The following is an 18,063-nucleotide window of genomic DNA, read 5'->3' as shown; positions in this document are numbered from 1 at the left end:
CTCATTTGATTGGAAACTGATTACTAGCAATATTAATACTACTACTGTGACTACTATTACAATTATGCCTAAGGGCATGAAAGTGAAATTTTCAAAAAATTCTGAGGGGTAAGACGAACTGAATCATGACAGGCCCACTGTATGCAGGTTGTCAAAAGGGTGTAACAGCAATATCTTAGGAATAGTTAGGTGTGTGAAGTTGAAACTAACAGGGCTTGTTGTAAGGGGTGTGGAACTAATCAAAAGAAAATATTCGCATCCTAATGCGTCTGCTTCTACTCATACTATTATTACTTTTAATATTATTACTACCTCTATTACGGCTACTGCCACTAAAGCTTAGGCCACTACAATGCATTCTACAGCCACTACTACTGTTACTGCTATTAAAACGAAGGATATTAAGGCAATAAATTTGGGATATGTAGAAGCTGTGTGGAACTAAATCGAAACACACTATGCCCACATATGTTGTCAAGCTGATGCATCAGAAAAGCTTCGGGGATGGTTGATGGTATGTATCAAACTTTCAGCATGTGTTGAAGGGGATATTGGAGAAACCAAAGGTGCTATGTCCATGCTGTTACTAGTGCTGCTAAAACTATTGATTTTGTGCACGCTAAGAGTATTAAGGTGAAGATTTTTAGGAATATTTAGGCGGATGTTGAACTAGAAGAAAAAAGAGAAAAAAAAAGGTATTTGGACTTTCAAAAAGGTGACAAAGCCATATCTGAAGAACAACTTGTATCATTAATTTAGACCTTTAAGGGTAAGTTGTGGGGGATTTTGAACTAGCTGGAAGCACTATATGTATACTTTTAATGCTACCACTACAGTTAATGTAACTAATGACGCTAAAGATATTAAGATCAAACTTTTAGGGAACGTTTAGAATTTTCGATTAAAGGAAAAAACCGTATGCATGCAGGTTTTCAAAAGGACATATAAGCAATAGCATAGGCAGCACCACTCTATAATGGCTTGAAACGTCATTGAAACTTTTAAAGGAGCTAATTCAATCTAAAATTAAAAGTTCTGGTACCCTTTTTAAGAGTACCAAGAGACTGGAGGGCAAGCTTCTTCATTTTCCAAACGCATCCAGTCCAAATTTTGAGACAGACCTTTTGTTCAGCATAGTAGAACGGTCCAGTAACAATGTGCTTAGGGATAAAAGGCATGTCAACTCACCAAAATTATGCAATTGGCCCATTATGCTTTACAATTAAATCTTACTTTAAAATAAATCAAAAGGCGTTGTGTTTATGGCTGCCAATAAGACACCTCAGCAATATGTTGAGGACGAGTGGGGGTAATAAATTGAAACTTGTGGGGATACTATTACTACTTCTGCTCTTACAATTTAAATAAATAAAACGATTGTAAGTGTATCCAGGTTGTCAAAAAACATAGATAGAATCTTTTGGGAGTAATATTAACTTATGTTTTTCATGTCAACTTCAGAAGCTATACAATTAAATTAAAAATACTGTTTGTGTCAGGATTAAAAATTGTTAAAAACAAATTTTTCAACATACAAATAACAACCCTAAATATGGATTCTTGTTAAAAAAAAAAACGAAAACTTATAAACATTATTTTTTTCCATGAAAAAGATTATGCCGATAAAAAACAAACAGAAATTAATTTAAAAGCTTTTTCCACAAAACAAGTTTTTCAAAGAAAAGTAAAGAGCTCCATTAAGCCACAAATGAGCAGAAATTAAGTTAAATAATCTTCTGAGCGTAAAACTACCACAAATCACTATCAATAAAGAAATGGAACTCAAAGCGAACAGAGATTACAATAAATAGCCGAGTCAAACACAAAATTAGCTCTAAAAAAGGGAGCAATTACACAAAAAAGGGAGCAATTTTTAAAAATATGATTGATAAATGCCTGCAAATCTCGGGAAGATCTGTTAGTCGAAACCTGCTTATTTGTACAAATTAGCACACTAAAGGCACAAACTCGAATGACGAGCCCGACTAACTCAGATAGTAGAATTTCGGACTCTTGATCTCGGTGTAAGAAAAAATTATAGAAAGAAAAAATTTATCCAACATACAAATAACAACCCATACTATGGATCCTTATTGAAAAAAATTGAAAAGATATAAAATATTCTTTTCCCATGAAAAAGAGAACTTCAATGAAAAAACGAACAGAAATTATTTAAAAAATTTTTTCCTCAAAACAAGTTTTTCAAAGAAAAGGAAAGAGCTCCATTAAGCTAAGAATGAGCAAAAATAAAATCAAATAATCTTCCAACCGTAGAACTACCACAAATCACTATTAATGAATAAATGAAACTTAAAACGAACAGAAATTACAATAAATAGCCAAGTCAAACTCAAAACGAGCAAAAATTATTATGAATAGAGCTAATAACCCCTATGCCTTCTGAAGACCAGAGTACAATTTGTGCTTTACGGAAAACAAAATACGTTGGAAATGTTTTCAGTTTTCTTAGTTTCATAAATGTATAAAAAAAAATGTAAGGAGTAAGTATCAGTATATGTCATTTAAACTAATAATCCATTGTCATTTGTTCTGGTGGTTTTTTGTTTTTGTTTTTTTCAATAAAGCGCAGATTGTGTTGTGGTCTTCAGAAGGCATGGAGATTATCAGCCCTTCTCATGTTAATTTTTGCTCGATTTGAGTTTAACTTGGCTATTTATTGTAATTTCTGTTCGTTTTGAGTTTTATTTATCTGTTAACAGTGATTTGTTTTAGTTTTCGGCTTGAAAGATTATTTGACTTTATTTTTGCTCATTCTTGACTTAATTAGCTCTTTACTTTTCTATGAAAAATTTGTTTTGTGGAAAGTTTTTTTAAATTAATTTAATAAAGCAACTAATGTTTTTGATCGCTATTCATCTTAAGAATTTTTGTTATAGATAAAAACTCAAAATGTGCATTTTATACTCCTAATCCTTGTTTGAAACCAAACTGATGGTCCCCAAAATCACACTTTTCGTGCAGAAACAGACACATTTTTTTTTCAAGTAGTTTGCAGGGGGTGGGGGTTCAAGTTGATTATAGGTCTATATCAATTTTATAGCGTTTGGTCCTTATTCTGTTTAACCACACATGTGACTAGACCTTCAAATAGTGACTAAAGGTAATAGTGTTTTGACAAAATTATTTGGAATAACAAAGCTAGTTGATCGAACACCGCACGTGTCCTTTACTGAAAGAATGTGAGTTGTCTGAAATTAAAATGATAGTCCCCAAAATTATACTTTTCGCGCAGAAATGGACACATTATTTTTTCAAGTAACTTACTAAGCACAGAGCATGTGGCTGTAGGTCTATATGCATTGCATAGCTTTGGGTCCTTATTCTTAGACCCTTTTTCCTAGGCACAAATATGAATAGCCCTTCACATAGTAGATTAGGGACATACTTTCGGGACAACATTTTCCGGAATAACAAAGCCAAGCGTTCGAACAGCACATGTGGACCGTACTGCAAATGCTTTACTTGCAGACCATCCACCTCAAGGGCTTTACTTATTTGCAGAAGACAAGTTTGAGCAAGTAACAGAAGGTTATAATACTGATGTAGGGAAGTTAGAAATTCGGATTTAGAAAGATAGAAAGATTGAGATAGAAAGAAGTTAGAAAGATAGATAGAAATTCGGGAAGTTTAGCTTTGACAATTGTTTCTCAATATTGGATGTAAATCTGTTTCAATTTGTGGTGGGGCACAAGCAAATTGTGTCGAAGGGAGGTCGTGAAGCTGTTTTAATGTTCCAAGGCTGCTTTGCTCTTATTAATTTTATTATTGGAGTTGCTTCACACTTTTCATATCTTTATTTTTGGGGATAAGAATCAATTTTCTACTTTTAACCTACCTTTACTATCCTTCTCGTTGATTTTACTATCCTTATTCGTGTAGAAGCGAGTTGGTGCAGATGCTGTATTAACGTTAGTATTCCCAACCCACCTTACCGTTTTTAAATCTGTTATTATAGTTACCTTACTGTTTTTATGGCACTTGGTATTAACCAAGTGACATATAGCAATCGCAAATTCTGTCGGTCTGTCGGTCTGTCTGTCGGTCCCGGTTTTGCTACTTTAGGCACTTTCAGGTAAGCTAGGACGATGAAGTTTGGCAGGTGTATCAGGGACTGGATTAGATTAAATTAGAAATAGTCTTTTTCCCGATTTGACCATCTGGGGGGGAGTTGGGGCCACTTAATTCGGAAAAAATAGAAAAAATGAAGTATTTTTAACTTGCGAACGGTTGATCAGATCTTAATGAAATTTGATGTTTGGAAGGATATCATGTCTCAGAATTGTTATTTTAAATCCCGACCGGATCCGGTGAAATTGGGGGGAGGGGGAATTGGGAGGGGGGTTCTAAAATCTTGGAAAACGTTTAGATTGGAGGGACTGGGATGAAACTTGGTGGGAAAATAAGCACAAGTCTTAGATACGTGATTGTCATAATTAGAACGAATTCGCTCTTTGAGGGGGGGGGGTTAATTCTGAAAAAATAGAAAAAATGAAGTATTTTTAACTTACGAAGGAGTGATCGTACCTTCATGAAACTTCAAATTTAGAAGGACCTCGTAACCCAGATCTCTTATTATATTTCTCAACTGGATCCAGCCTCATTGGGGGGGGGGGGGCGGATATCTTAAAAATTACTTAAAGCGGAAAGGTCAGGATGAAACTGGATGGGAAGAATAAAAACTTGTCTAAGATACGTGACTGACATAACCGGACCGGATCTATTCTCTTTGGTGGAGTTGGGGGGGGGGGGGGGTAATTCAGTTCAAGATATGTGACATAAATAACCAGACCAGATCTGCTATCTTTGATGGAGTTGGGGGGGGGGGGAGTAATTCGGAAAAATTTGAAAAAAATGAGGTATTTGTAACTTACGAACGGGTGACCAGATCTTAATGAAATTTGATATTTAGAAGGATCTTGGGCTTTAGAGCTCTAATTTTAAATTCCGACCAGATCCTGTGACGTTGGGGGGAGCTGGAGGCGGAAACTGGAATTCATGGAAAACGTGAAAATTGGGGTATTTTCTTACGAATAGGTGATCGGATCTTAATGAAACTTATATATATATATATATATATATATATATATATATATATATATATATATATATATATATATATATATATATATTTATATATATATATATATATATATGTATATATATATATATATTTATATATATATATATATATATATATATATATATATATATATTTATATATATATATATATATATATATATATATATATATATATATATATATTTATATATATATATATATATATATATATATATATATATATATATATATATATATATATATATATAGAAAGATCTTATGTCTCAGATGCTCTATTTTCGACTCGAATTGGATCCGGGGACATAGGGGGTTGGAGGAGGGAAACAAATCTAGGAAAACGCTTAGAGTGGAGAGATCGGGATGAAACTTGATGGGAAGAATAAGCACAAGTTCTATATACGTGATTGACATAATTGAAAGGGATCAATTCTCTTTGGAGGAGCTGGGGGGGGGGTGATAGTTTGGAAAAATTAGAAAAATTGAGGTATGTTTAACTTAAGAAAAGGTGACCGGATCTTAATGTAATTTGTTATTTAAAAGGAATTCATGTCTCAGAGCTCTTATTTCAAATCCCGACCAGATCTGTTGATATTGGGGGGAGTTGGAGGGGAAATCGGAAATCTTGGAAAACGCTTAGAGTGGAGGAATCGGGATGAAGCTTGGTGGATAAAATAAGCAAATGTCTTTGATACGTGATTGTCGTAACCGTACTGGATTCGCTCTCTTTGGGGGAATTGGGGGGAGGGGTTCAGTGATTTGGCGATTTTGGTGCTTCTGGACGTGCTAGGACGATGAAAATTGGTAGGCGTTTCAGGGAGCTGCAGAAATTGACTTGATAAAGTCGTCTTCCCAGATTTGACCACATGGGGGGCTAAAGGGAGAGGAAAAATTAAATAAAATGAGGTATTTATAACTTACGAGTGGGTGATCTCTGATTTTCCTTTTAAATCAATCTATTGATTCTTAGAATTTTGTTAGAACTCATAACATATGAGCTCTTGGCTCTTAGCTCTTCTTGCCTCGTCACAAGTGCCATATGAGCTCTTAGCTCTTGTTATTATGGCAATTGGTATTAACCAAGTGACATATAGCGATCGCAAATTCTGTCGGTCTGTCGATCTGTCTGTCTTTCCCGGTTTTGCTACTTTAGGCGCTTCCAGGTAAGCTAGGACGATGAATTTTGGAAGGCTTAGCAGGGACCGGACCAGATTAAATTAGAAATAGTTGGTTTCCCGATGACCATCTTGGGGGGGATTGGGGGCCGGTTAATTTGGAAAAAATGAAGTATTTTTAATTTACGAACGAGTGATGGGATCTTACTGAAATTTGATTTTTGGAAAGATATCATGTCTCAGAGCTCTAATTGTAAATCTCGACCAGATCCGGTGACATTGGGGGGAGTTGGAGGGGGGACCTGAAATCTGGAAAACGCTTAGAGTGGAGGGATCGGGTTGAAACTTGGTGGGGAAAATGAGCAGAAGCCCTAGATTGACATAACCGGAGATTGACACGTGATTGACATAACCGGAATGGATCTGCTCTGCTTAGGGGAGTTGGGGGGGAGGGTTAATTCTGAAAAATTAGAAAAAATGAAGTATTTTTAACTTACGAAGGAGTGTTCGGATCTTAATGAAAGTTGAGATTTGGAAGGTTATCGTGTCTCGGGAATTTTATTTTAAATCTAGACTGGATCCGGTGACATTGGGGGTAATTCAGAGGTGGAACCTAGAATCTTGGAAAACGCTTAGATTGGAGGGATCGGGATGACACTTGGTGGGAAAAATAAGCACACGTCCTAGATACGTGATTGACAGAACTGGAATGTATCCGCTCTCTTTGGGGGAGCTGGGGGGGAGGGTTAATTTAAAAAAAATAGGAAAAAGTAGGCATTTTTAACTTACGAAGGTCTTATCGGATCTTAATGAAATTTGAAGTTTGGAAGGATATCGTGTCTCAGAGCTCTTATTTTTAATCCTGACCGAATCCGGTGTCATTGGGGGAGTTGGGGGGAACCTAAAATTTTGGAAAACGCTTCGAGTGGAAGGATCAGGATGAAACTTGGTGGTAAAAATATTCATAATTCCTAGATACGTGATTGAAATAACCGGGACGGATCCGCTCTCTTCGGGGGAGTTGGGGGGGGGAGGAGATTTAATTCTGAAAAATAAAAAAATGAGGTATTTTTAATTTACGAAGGAATGATCGGATCTTAATGAAATTTGATGTTTGGAAGAATATCGTGTCTCAGGGCTCATTTTTTAAATCCCGACCGGATCCGGTAACATTGTGGGGGGAGTTTGGGGGGACCTAAAATCTCGGAAAACGCTTAGAGTGGAGGGATCGGGATGAAACTTGATGAGAAAAATAAGCACTAGTCCCAGATACATTACTGATTGACATAACTGGAACAGATCTGTTCTCTTTGGCGGAGTTGGGGGAGGGTTAATTCTTAAAAATTAGAGAAAATTAGGTATTTTTAACTTACGAAAGAGTGATCATATCTTAATGAAATTTCATATCTAGAAGGACCTCGAAACTCAGACCTCTAATTTGAAATTCCGACCGGCTCCAGTATCATTAGGGGGAGGGCGGAAATCTTGGAAAACGCTTAAAGCGGAGAGATCAGGATGAAACTTGGTGGAAAGAATAAGCACAAGTTCAAGATATGTGACTAACATAACCGGACCGGATCCGCTCTCTTTGGTGGAATTGGGGAGTGGAGTAATTCGGAAAAATTAGAAAAAATGTGGTATTTCTAACTTACGAACGGGTGATCAGATCTTAGTGAAATTTGATATCTAGAAGGATCTTGTGCTTTAGAATTCTCATTTTAAATCCCGACCAGATCCTGTGACATTTAAGGGAGTTGGAGGGGGAAACCAAAATTCTTGGAGAACGTGAAAATCGAGTTATCTTACCAATGGGTGATCGGATCTTAATGAAACTCGATATATAGAAGAATCTTATGTCTCAGATGCTCCATTTTCAATTCGAATTGGATCCATGGACATTGGGGATTGGAGGGGTAAACAGAAATCTTAGAAACCGGAAGTCTAGGAAAACGCTTAGAGTGGGGAGACTCTTCACTCTCCACATAACTTTCTAACTCTTAGCTTAGAGATAGAGTGGAGGTTGTTAATTTGGAAAAATTAGAAAAATTGAGGTATTTTTGACTTAAGAACGGTTGACTGGATCTTAATTAAATTTGATATTTAGAAGGAGCTCAAGTCTCAGATTTCTGTTTTCAAATGACCACCAGATCTGTTGACATTGGAGGGAGTTGGAGGGGGAAACCGGAAATCTTGGAAACGCTTATAAATGTCGTAGATACGTGATTGACGTAACCGGACTGGATCTGCTCTCTTTGGAGGAGTTGGGTGGTGGGGTTCAGGGCTTTGGCGGGTTTGGTGCTTCTGGACGTGCTAGGACGATGAAAATTGGTAGGCATGTCAGGGAGCTGCACAATTTGACGTGATAAAGTCTTTTCCCCCGATTCGACCATATGGGGGGGGGGCTGAATGGAGAGGAAAAGTTAGAAAAGTGAGGTATTTTTAACTTACGAGTGGGTGATCGGATCTTAATGAATTTTGATATTTAGAAGGACCTAGTGACTCAGAGCTCTTATTTTAAATCCCGATGGGCATTAAGCCATTGATTTTCCTTTGAAAGCAATCTATTGATTATTAAAATTTTGCTAGAGCTCATACCATACTCTTGGCTCTTCCGACCTCGTCACGAGTGCCATATGAGCTCTTAGCTCTTGTTATCCTTCTTTTTAGGATAAGAAATATCCTTCTCCTTTTTTTCTCCCTTATTAATCCTCTCATTGTTTTTTATTCATCTTTGCATAGAAGAGAGCTCGCGAAGCTGTTTTATTGGGATTTAACCTGCTTTACTCTTATTAATTCTATATTGCAGCTACAGAATTTTGTTATCTTTAGTATCGAAGATAAGAATCATCGTTCCCTTGTTATCCTTCCTTTACTATCCTTGTCATTGCTTTTATTATCCTTTTTAGTGTAGAAGAGAGTTTGTGCAGCTGTTGCATTAGCTTTAGCGTTTCCGAACCGCCTCTCCCTAATTAATATGATATTATAGCTTCCTCACTGTTTTCGTTACCCTTCTCTTTGAGGATAAGAATCACATTTCTCGTTTTATTTTTCCATTATTATCCTTCTCCTTTTCCCTTATCCTTCTCATTGTTTTTTTCCTTCTTTGCGTAGAAGAGAGCTCGCGAAGCTGTTTTATTGAGGTTTATGTTCCAAACCTGCTTTACTCTTATTAATTCTGTATTGCAGCTACAGAGTTTTGTTATCTTTAGTATCAAACAGTTCGTGATAACGAACTGTAGTAAGGAGCGACCCGGCTCAATAGTAAACGTAACTCTAAAAAACGGAATTTTGATGCTAAGATATACATCAACAGAATCAGATTTTCATGCTGATTTTAAATATATAGGTTTCACCAAATTTAGTCTTTGTCATCAAAAGTTACGAGCCTGAAAAAATTTGCCTTATTTTAGAAAATAGGGGAAAACACCCCCTAAAAGTCACAGAATCCTAAAAATCACACCATCGCATTCGGCGTATCAGAGAACCCTAAAGCAAAATTTTCAAGCTCCTATCTACAAAAATGTGGAATTTCGTATTTTTTGCCAGAAGACAAATCACGGGTGCGTGTTTATTTGTTTGTTTGGTTTTTGTTTTTTTTTTCCCAGGGGTCATCGTATCGACCAAGTGGTCCTAGAATGTCGCAAGAGGGCTCATTCTAACGGAAATGAAAAGTTCTAGTGCCCTTATTAAGTTATCAAAAAAATTGGAGGGCACCTACGCCCCCTCCCACGCTCATTTTTCTCCAAAGTCAACATATCAAAATTTTGAGATAGCCATTTTGTTCCGCATAGTCAAAAACCATAATAACTATGTCTTTGGGAATGACTTACTCCCCCACAGTCCCTGGGGGAGGGGCTGCAAGTTACAAACTTCGACCAGTGTTTACATATAATAATGGTTATTGGCAAGTGTACAGTCGTTTTCAGGGGATTTTTTTTTTGGTTTTGGGGGTGGGGTTGAGGGGAGGGGGCTATGTGGGAGGATCTTTCCTTGGATAAATATGTCATGAGGGAACAGAAATTCAATGAAAAGGGTGCAGAATTTTCTAAAATTGCTATAAAAAAAAAACAATGAAAAAATAAACATGGAAAAGTTTTTTCAATTGAAAGTAAAGAGTGGCATTGAAACTTAAAACGAACAGAGATTATTACGCATATGAGGGGTTCTAAAAATACTTTAGCATAAAGAGTGAGGTATTTAGGAGGAGATAAATACCTCGCTCTTTATGCTATAGTATTTTTAGTAATTTCAACTATTTATTCTACGGCCTTTCTGATTCAGGGGTCATTCTTAAAGAATTGGGACAAAACTTATGATTTAGTGTAAAGAACGAGGTAATAACGAGGGTACAAACCCCCTCATATACATAATAAAAATTAAAGAATATAAAAGTTTGTTACGTAAGTTAATTCTTAAGTTGCGTATATTTTTTACTAATAAAAAAATTCGTTAAAAATTGAAATTTATAATTGCCTTTTTATGTAACCGAAAAAAATTGCATGGCAACTAGGCCTCCTTCCCCATCCCTTATTTCTCAAAATCGTCTGATCAAAACTAAGAGAAAGCCATTTAGCCAAAAAAGGAATTGATATGCAAATTTCATTTTAATAATTTATGTGTGGAGAGCCAAAATCAAACATGCATTAATTCAAAAACGTTCAGAAATTACATAAAAAAACTAGTTTTTTTTAACTGAAAGTAAGGAGCGACATTAAACCTTAAAACGAACTGAAATTACTCCGTATATGAAATGGGTTGTCCCCTCCACAATCCCTTGCTCTTTACGCTAAAGTTAGACTCTTTGCCACAATTCTGCTTTTTAAATAATTAAAAGCTTTAGCATAAAGAGCGAGGGATTGCGGAGGGGAAAACCCATTTCGTATACGGAGTAATTTCTGTTTGTTTTAAGTTTTAATGTCGCTCCTTACTTTCAGTTAAAAAAAAACTAGTTTTTTTATGTAATCGAAGATAAGAGTCGTTGTGCTCTTGTTATCCTTCCTTTACTATCCTTGTCGTTGCTTTTATTATCCTTTTTAGTGTAGAAGAGAGTTCTTGCAGCTGTTGGATTAGCTTTAGCGTTTCCAAGCCTCCTTTCCTTAATTAATGTGTTATTGTAGCTTCCTTACTGTTTTCGTTATCCTTCTCTTTGAGGATAGTAGTAGTAATAGCAATTTATTATTCAAAAACATAATAGAGTCAAAATCAATCGGTAGCACACCAAAAGCGTCGCTTGCGAGGGTGTGCTACTAACAAAAAAGAACAAAAAAATAGAAGAGAAAAAAAAACAAGTTAATCTATAATAAGCAGAAGGGTGAAATTGTGTACCGCAAAAAAACCTACATAAATATTTCATACTCAATAAAACAACATAATATCATGATCTCAAAGCAAAAAAAAAAGAGACGATTAACAATTATTGTCAATACTTACCAAGCAACCCCACACGCTGCTCAGATTTAAATTGACTAATGTGAAATTCCTTGGTAGTTGGGACAAGCTTATTCCACAGCTTAGCCCCTCTGTAAATAACTGAAAAAGCAGTCCTACTTGAAAATAGGCGAGGAACTTCAACATCTTCACTTGTCCGAGTTCCATGACTATGAACGTTGGACCTTTCCCGAAATATTCCCGTAAAACAGTCAGGAACGCACCCATAATAATACTTATACATAAAAACCAGTGTATAAAAATCACGCAATCCAGCTACAGGCATAATATTAGGATGAGAATTATCCTTCTCATATTATTTTTTCCTTCTTTGTGTAGAAGAGAGCTCGCGAAGTTGTTGTATCAGAATTTGGGCTCCAAACCTTCTTTACAGTGAGTAATTCTTTCATATAGCTACTTCACCGTTTTTATCATCTTTATTTTAGAGGATAATAATCACCGACCTTCTTTTATCCTTCCCCTACTATCCTTATAGTTGTTTTTATCATCCTTCTTTGTGCAGAAGAGAATTCGTGAAGCTGTTATGTAAGGGTTACTATTCCCAACCTGCCTTACCGTTATTGACTCAGTTATTTTAGCTACCTCATCGTTTTTATTATCCTTCGTTTAGAAGATAATCATTATACTTCTCCTTTTGTCTTTTCTTTACTATCCTTCTTATCTTTTTGTTATCCTTATTCGTGTAGAAGAGAGTCTGCGAATTTTTTGTATCAGGGTTAGTGTTCCAAAACCGTCTTACCGTTAGTAATTCAGTTATTTTAGCCACCATACCATTTTATTATCATTTTTTTTGAAGGTAATCATTATACTTCTCTTTCTATGTTTTCCCTTATGATCCTTTTCATTGTTTTTGTTATTCTTCTTCGTGTAGAAGAGAGCTCGTGAAGTTGTTGAATATAGACAGAAGAAACTGGAGCTTGAAAAAATGAAGGATGATTTAAAGGCTATCAAAGAAAAGGAAGATGAACACATGAAGGTATATTCTCTTTTCTATTGTTTTTGTTTTTTTTGTTTTTTTTTTTACATGTGTAGGATGATATGAAATACAACAAAGTAAATTTAAAGGAAGGATAATTTAAAGGCTATCAAAAAAGAAAATAAACATATGAAGGAATATCCCATCTTCTATTGGTGTTTTTGAACATATATAGGATGATTTGAAACAAAACAAAGTAAATATAAAGGAAGGATAATTTAAAGACTATCAAAGAAAAGGAAGGTGAACATCTGAAGGTATATTATCTGTTCTATTTGTGTTTTTGAATATATGTAGGATGATTGGAAATACAACAAAGTAAATTTAAAAGAAGGATAATTTAAAGGCTAGTAATTTTAAAGTAAATTTAAAGGAAGGATAATTTAAAGAATTTTCGAACATATGTAGCATGATTTAAAATGAACTAATGTAAATTTAAAATGAAGGATGATTTGAAAGCCTATCAAACTTTTTTTTTTTTTTTTTGGCATTCCCAACATCCGTAGAATAACTTGAATTGGTTTATGGATGGTTTAAGTTGAAATAAAGTAAACTTAAAATGATGGAGACTGAAGGATTATGAAAGGAAAGGAAGATGAACATGTCTAGTATGATTTGAAGTAATGTAAAGTAATTCTAAAAGGAATAGTGATTTAAAGGCTATGAGAAACTTTTCTTTGGTATTTTTGAATATACTCAGAATGATTTTAGTAGATTTTGGATGATTTAAATTGAATTAAGTGAACAAAAAAATAGATAATTTAAAGGAAAAAAAAATAAAAGGAAGGGGAAAATATGAAGGTACATTTCTGTGTGTATTGGTGTTTTATATATATATATATATATATATATATATATATATATATATATATATATATATATATATATATAATTTTAGGTAAGTTAAGAGTGATATAAAAATGAGTTAAATTAAATTTAAATAAAAGAGTGCTTAAAGGCTATCAAAGGAATGGAGCCTGAACACGTGAAAATATATTCTATTTCTGGTTGGGTTTTTGTATATTTTTAAATATCAAAATAAAATGTTTAGTTTTACTATGTAACTTCATCATGACTAATTTTGTGAAAACTGAGAAGAAATGAATTAAAAAAAATCTTAAGAAGCTGTTGAATAAGGGAACTATTGCGTACAGTTAGATAAAGGTGTAAATTCATATATCAAATTTTGGAGGAAGTTTGATGGGTACTTATATTTAATTTTGGAGCTGTTGAAGTATCTAGAATCGAGCTAGAATTCGAAGCTAGAGAATTGAGCTAAAGCTAGAATCTAGAATTCGAGAATTGTATCTACTGCAGTGGCTTTAAGCCACAGAGAAACACCCAGAAGCGGTTTTCTAGCAATTTTAATATTTTTAACTATTTTTACATAATAATTTACTATTATAATACTAAAATTTAAATGTAATATAATATTAAAATCCCTTAATGATATAGTATTAATTACAATTAGAATTATTAATAATATTAAATTAATGATAATATGTTATCAATATATCATTAATAATCAATTAACATAAATAATACATCATATACTAATATTTATAAGAAAATCAAATCAATAATAATTTCACATTAATAATATTAATTTTAATATAATATAATAATAAAATATTATAATTAACTATTAAAATTTTAGCCAATTGAATAAACCACTATTTCCATATTTCTCAAGAATCAATCAGGTTTTAAAAGGCGGAATTAATTGCCTCTCAATAAAAAAATTAATTTATTTTTTTCCGTCTGGATTTGTTTTTCAGAATATATCATAACACAAGGCTTTTTTGGATACTTTCTTGACTTACGCTTAATGAATGATTTGTTTTGTTTGCCAAAATACGTCCCAAAATTAAACCAATGGAATTATGGCACATCTTTTAACGCAGAATTAAAGGCCGGCCATCTCTTTCTTACTTGTTAAAGATAACACGAGTATGTCAGTATGCAGAAAAAATCATCCAAAACACACTAAGTAGTCACTGTTACGGTGGTTTTCAATCTTTTTTGTGTTAAAGGTCTTTAAAATATTTTTTCCGCGACTCCCTTAATATATCAGGTTCTTTTCAATTTTTTTAACTTCTTGTTATTTCTTAACTTATTATTAAATTTGTTAACTTATTTCTCTTAAATTTCTAACATATTGATTCTGGATAGCCACAATGGTCTTCGATGCAGCGCCTCGTTGTGAAGAAAATGCACTCAATAAGGTTTTGACACGCAGCTGAAGTTCACTTTAATAGGGTTGGGTTAGTTTAAAAATAGTTAAACATAAATTAAAAATTCAGAAGCATTTTATTGAACCCCAGTTGATGATTGATATTATTAAATTTAGTAATGGGAAGGATATGCTTGTTGTTCACTATACAACTTATCTAGTCTTTGAATAAAATGATGTGGCGACCCTTTTTTCGTGTTCAAGGTTAATTTTCGAGCAATTTTTACTTTTTAATACCACGATAATCGAAAAGCCAGCTTTTCTAAAATAGGACCTTGCAAACAAGAATGATATTGGTAGAGCCTTACCCCTAACCTTTCAATATTCTCCTTTTACTGATGAAAAAAAAAAGTTCCATGCTATCAAAATTTCCCTTCAACGCATTATTCCAAGACAACTCAATTAGAGATTCTTCTTCTAAAGAAGAAATTTCAGACGTGGCTTTAGCTCTAAGGTAGTCTTGAATCCATGTATTTTTCTCAATATTATTTACTTGAAAGTATTTGTCGATTTTTTTCGTAAGCCGTATTAGGTGAACTTCAAAATGCGATTTCATATTGCAAAACAGACTTATTTGATTGGAGGCTACGAACTGGTGCCACGAGCGAATGCAGTCATTTACCCATCTGCATCAAGTTTTAATTTCCGTAGCTGTAATTTTTTTTCTAAAAGCTGAAAAAGATTCCAGTTTCACACTTATACCTTAAAATAGAACTTGACGCTTCTCCCAAATCTCAAAGCTTGGAATGTAATTTACGCTTTATTAAAAAGAAAATAGAACGCTTTAGCTGAAGTTTCGCTGAACCAATTGGCCTTACAATTGGCTTTTTAGTCATTGAATTATATCCGCTCTATTTAAAAGAAATGAATTCTAGAGAAGAAGTTTAATGGAAAAAAATATGTTTTAGGCTAGTAAAACCCAGTTATCCAGTATTTCGGGGAATTTCTTGAAAACTTGGAGAAAAATCAGTATTTAAAAAAAAAAATACAATTTAAATACTAATAAAAATATTTTCTAAAAAGAATTACAATAAAAATTTAAACCTTTAGAAACAGCCTCGTTTGAATAATAGTTTAATAATTTCTTGGAAGTTTAGGAAGTTTCCAGAAATGCATGAAACTTCAAATCTCTAACATTAAGAAACTTTAAATTTCCTGGAAATTAGCTGCCTTTTAGACTAGTAAAACGAAGTTTTCCAATATTTCTCAAAAGTACCGGAAAACTTCCAGAAATATAAATATTTTGAAATATATATAATTTAAATACTAATAGAAATATGTTTTTAAAGGAATTACGATAAAATTTTAAACTTTTAGAAGTACCCTTGCTTGAAAAATAATTTAATGATTTCTTGGAAGTTTTTGGACTCCCTCCTGCCCTCCCCTACCCACAACAAAAGTTTTTGTCCTTTTGACCCAAATAATACTCCCAAAAAGATTCCAAAAGCCCACACCCAACATCCATTAAGTATCCCTTTTTCATTATAAAATGTGTGTTTAAATATTGGAAATTTGCATTTTCTTTTCTTTTTTTTTTACTGGCCTTGTCCTTAGGGCTGTAGGGGTCGTGATATTGGAGGCATATTTACCTGACTTCAGCTATTTTGAACAGTATAGGTTTTAACTTTCAATTAACTTTTAACTCTTAAAAAGACACTAGAACTTCCAATTCCCAATTGAACGAGCCCTCTTCTGAAGTATCTACAACCACCTCTTCCGTACGAAGTGGCCAAAAAATAGCAATAATATATTGAAGGCTAATGGCTCCTCACTTAGGTAATACTAGAGTGCCTCCTCTGCTATTTCAAACTTTAGAGGGAAATTACCATCAAACTTTACCATATTCGAGACTTTCGACGTAGGACAACTTTAAATGGCAATCGTGCCACAGTCGATCCGCTCTTCGCCCTGCCATAACATTTTTCTTTTAATAAGGTGTCAGTTACGTGGAAATTTTGTATTGAGAGGCGTGAGGAATAAAATTATTATTATTATTATAAGTGTAATTTTCGTATAAATGGCGTTGAAATCTACTGCTGTAAAAGGAAAAAAACTTGACGAAGAAAACGGCTAGTCTGTGTTCTATCTGTTTTATAATTTCTTTGTTAGTATCATTTTTAAAGGGGTTTTGTATGAAATTTTGCTTCACATTTAGGAGTATGGTGAAAAGGAATTTTGTATGAATTTTTGCTTCACATTTAGGATTACGGTGAAATTTAAAAGGGATTTTGTATGAATTTTTGGTTTAACATTTAGGATTATGGTGAAATTTAAAAGGGATTTTGTATGAATTTTTGCTTTACATTTAGGAATATGGTGAAATTTAAAAGGGATTTTGTATGAATATTTGCTTCATATTTAGGATTATGGTGAAATTTAAAAGGGATTTTGTATGAATTTTTGCTTCACATTTAGGATTATGGTGAAATTTAAAAAGGATTTTAAAAAGGATTTTGTATGAATTTTTGCTTCACATTTAGGAGTATGGTGAAATTTAAAAGAGATTTTTAAAGGGATTTTGTATGAATTTTTGCTTCACATTTAGGAGTGAAATTTAAAAGGGATTTTAAAGGGTTTTGTATGAATTTTTGCTTCACATTTAGGAGTATGGCGAAATTTTGAAGCAAAGAAGAGAGATTGGATGGTTTCACGTACGCTATGCCTTGGCGAAGAAAAGAAGAGAATTAACCAAGAAAGACGTTGAATTTGAAGCCCCTAGAGTTTCCATTGTTGTCAAAGGTAATGAGATTCACTTAAAAGTTCTTTATTTTCGGGCATTGGACATACTCATTGGGCATTGGGGATAACACAAGGGAACCGACGGCTCTGATATTTGTGAGAAGTTGCCTATGACGGTTCTTGTGAAACATACCAAAAATCTGATAAAATGACCTGATTTTTTTTAGGCTAAAAAATACAAACAAACAAACAAGTAAGATCTTAATAAAAATTTCATTAATAACAATCTTCGTTTGTATTAGTCACTATTGGCGCCTTGTTTGATGCTTCATTTATACTTCGAATTATGTTTGTTTTTCATTAATTTGTCCCATTTTTCATTTTGCTTCTATATTTTCTTGTATATATATTCTTATACAATTTTGCTTATTTATTATATTATTTTTTTTGTATCGAGTATACTTTTAGTGTGTCGAATATGTGCTGAATATGTAGTTTTATGCACCATCTCTCT

The 18,063-nt window shown here is 33.7% G+C and overlaps 1 protein-coding gene across 3 annotated transcripts in view; it reads left to right on the top strand.

Moving 5' to 3' along the window:
- The window catches only part of LOC136030560 (translation initiation factor IF-2, mitochondrial-like), a 146,195-nt gene that overhangs the window by 105,533 nt on the left and 22,599 nt on the right, over nt 1-18,063 (top strand). For all 3 annotated transcript variants that reach the window (XM_065709618.1, XM_065709619.1, XM_065709620.1), the window contains 2 exons: nt 12,533-12,637; nt 17,474-17,609. In XM_065709618.1, coding sequence (XP_065565690.1) covers nt 12,533-12,637; nt 17,474-17,609 — 241 coding nt within the window. The remainder of the gene's footprint in view (nt 1-12,532; nt 12,638-17,473; nt 17,610-18,063) is intronic.

This window comes from Artemia franciscana, chromosome 8 (assembly GCF_032884065.1).
Source record: "Artemia franciscana chromosome 8, ASM3288406v1, whole genome shotgun sequence".
In the NCBI taxonomy this organism is placed as follows: domain Eukaryota; kingdom Metazoa; phylum Arthropoda; class Branchiopoda; order Anostraca; family Artemiidae; genus Artemia; species Artemia franciscana.
This window is presented reverse-complemented; position numbering and strand designations above follow the sequence as displayed.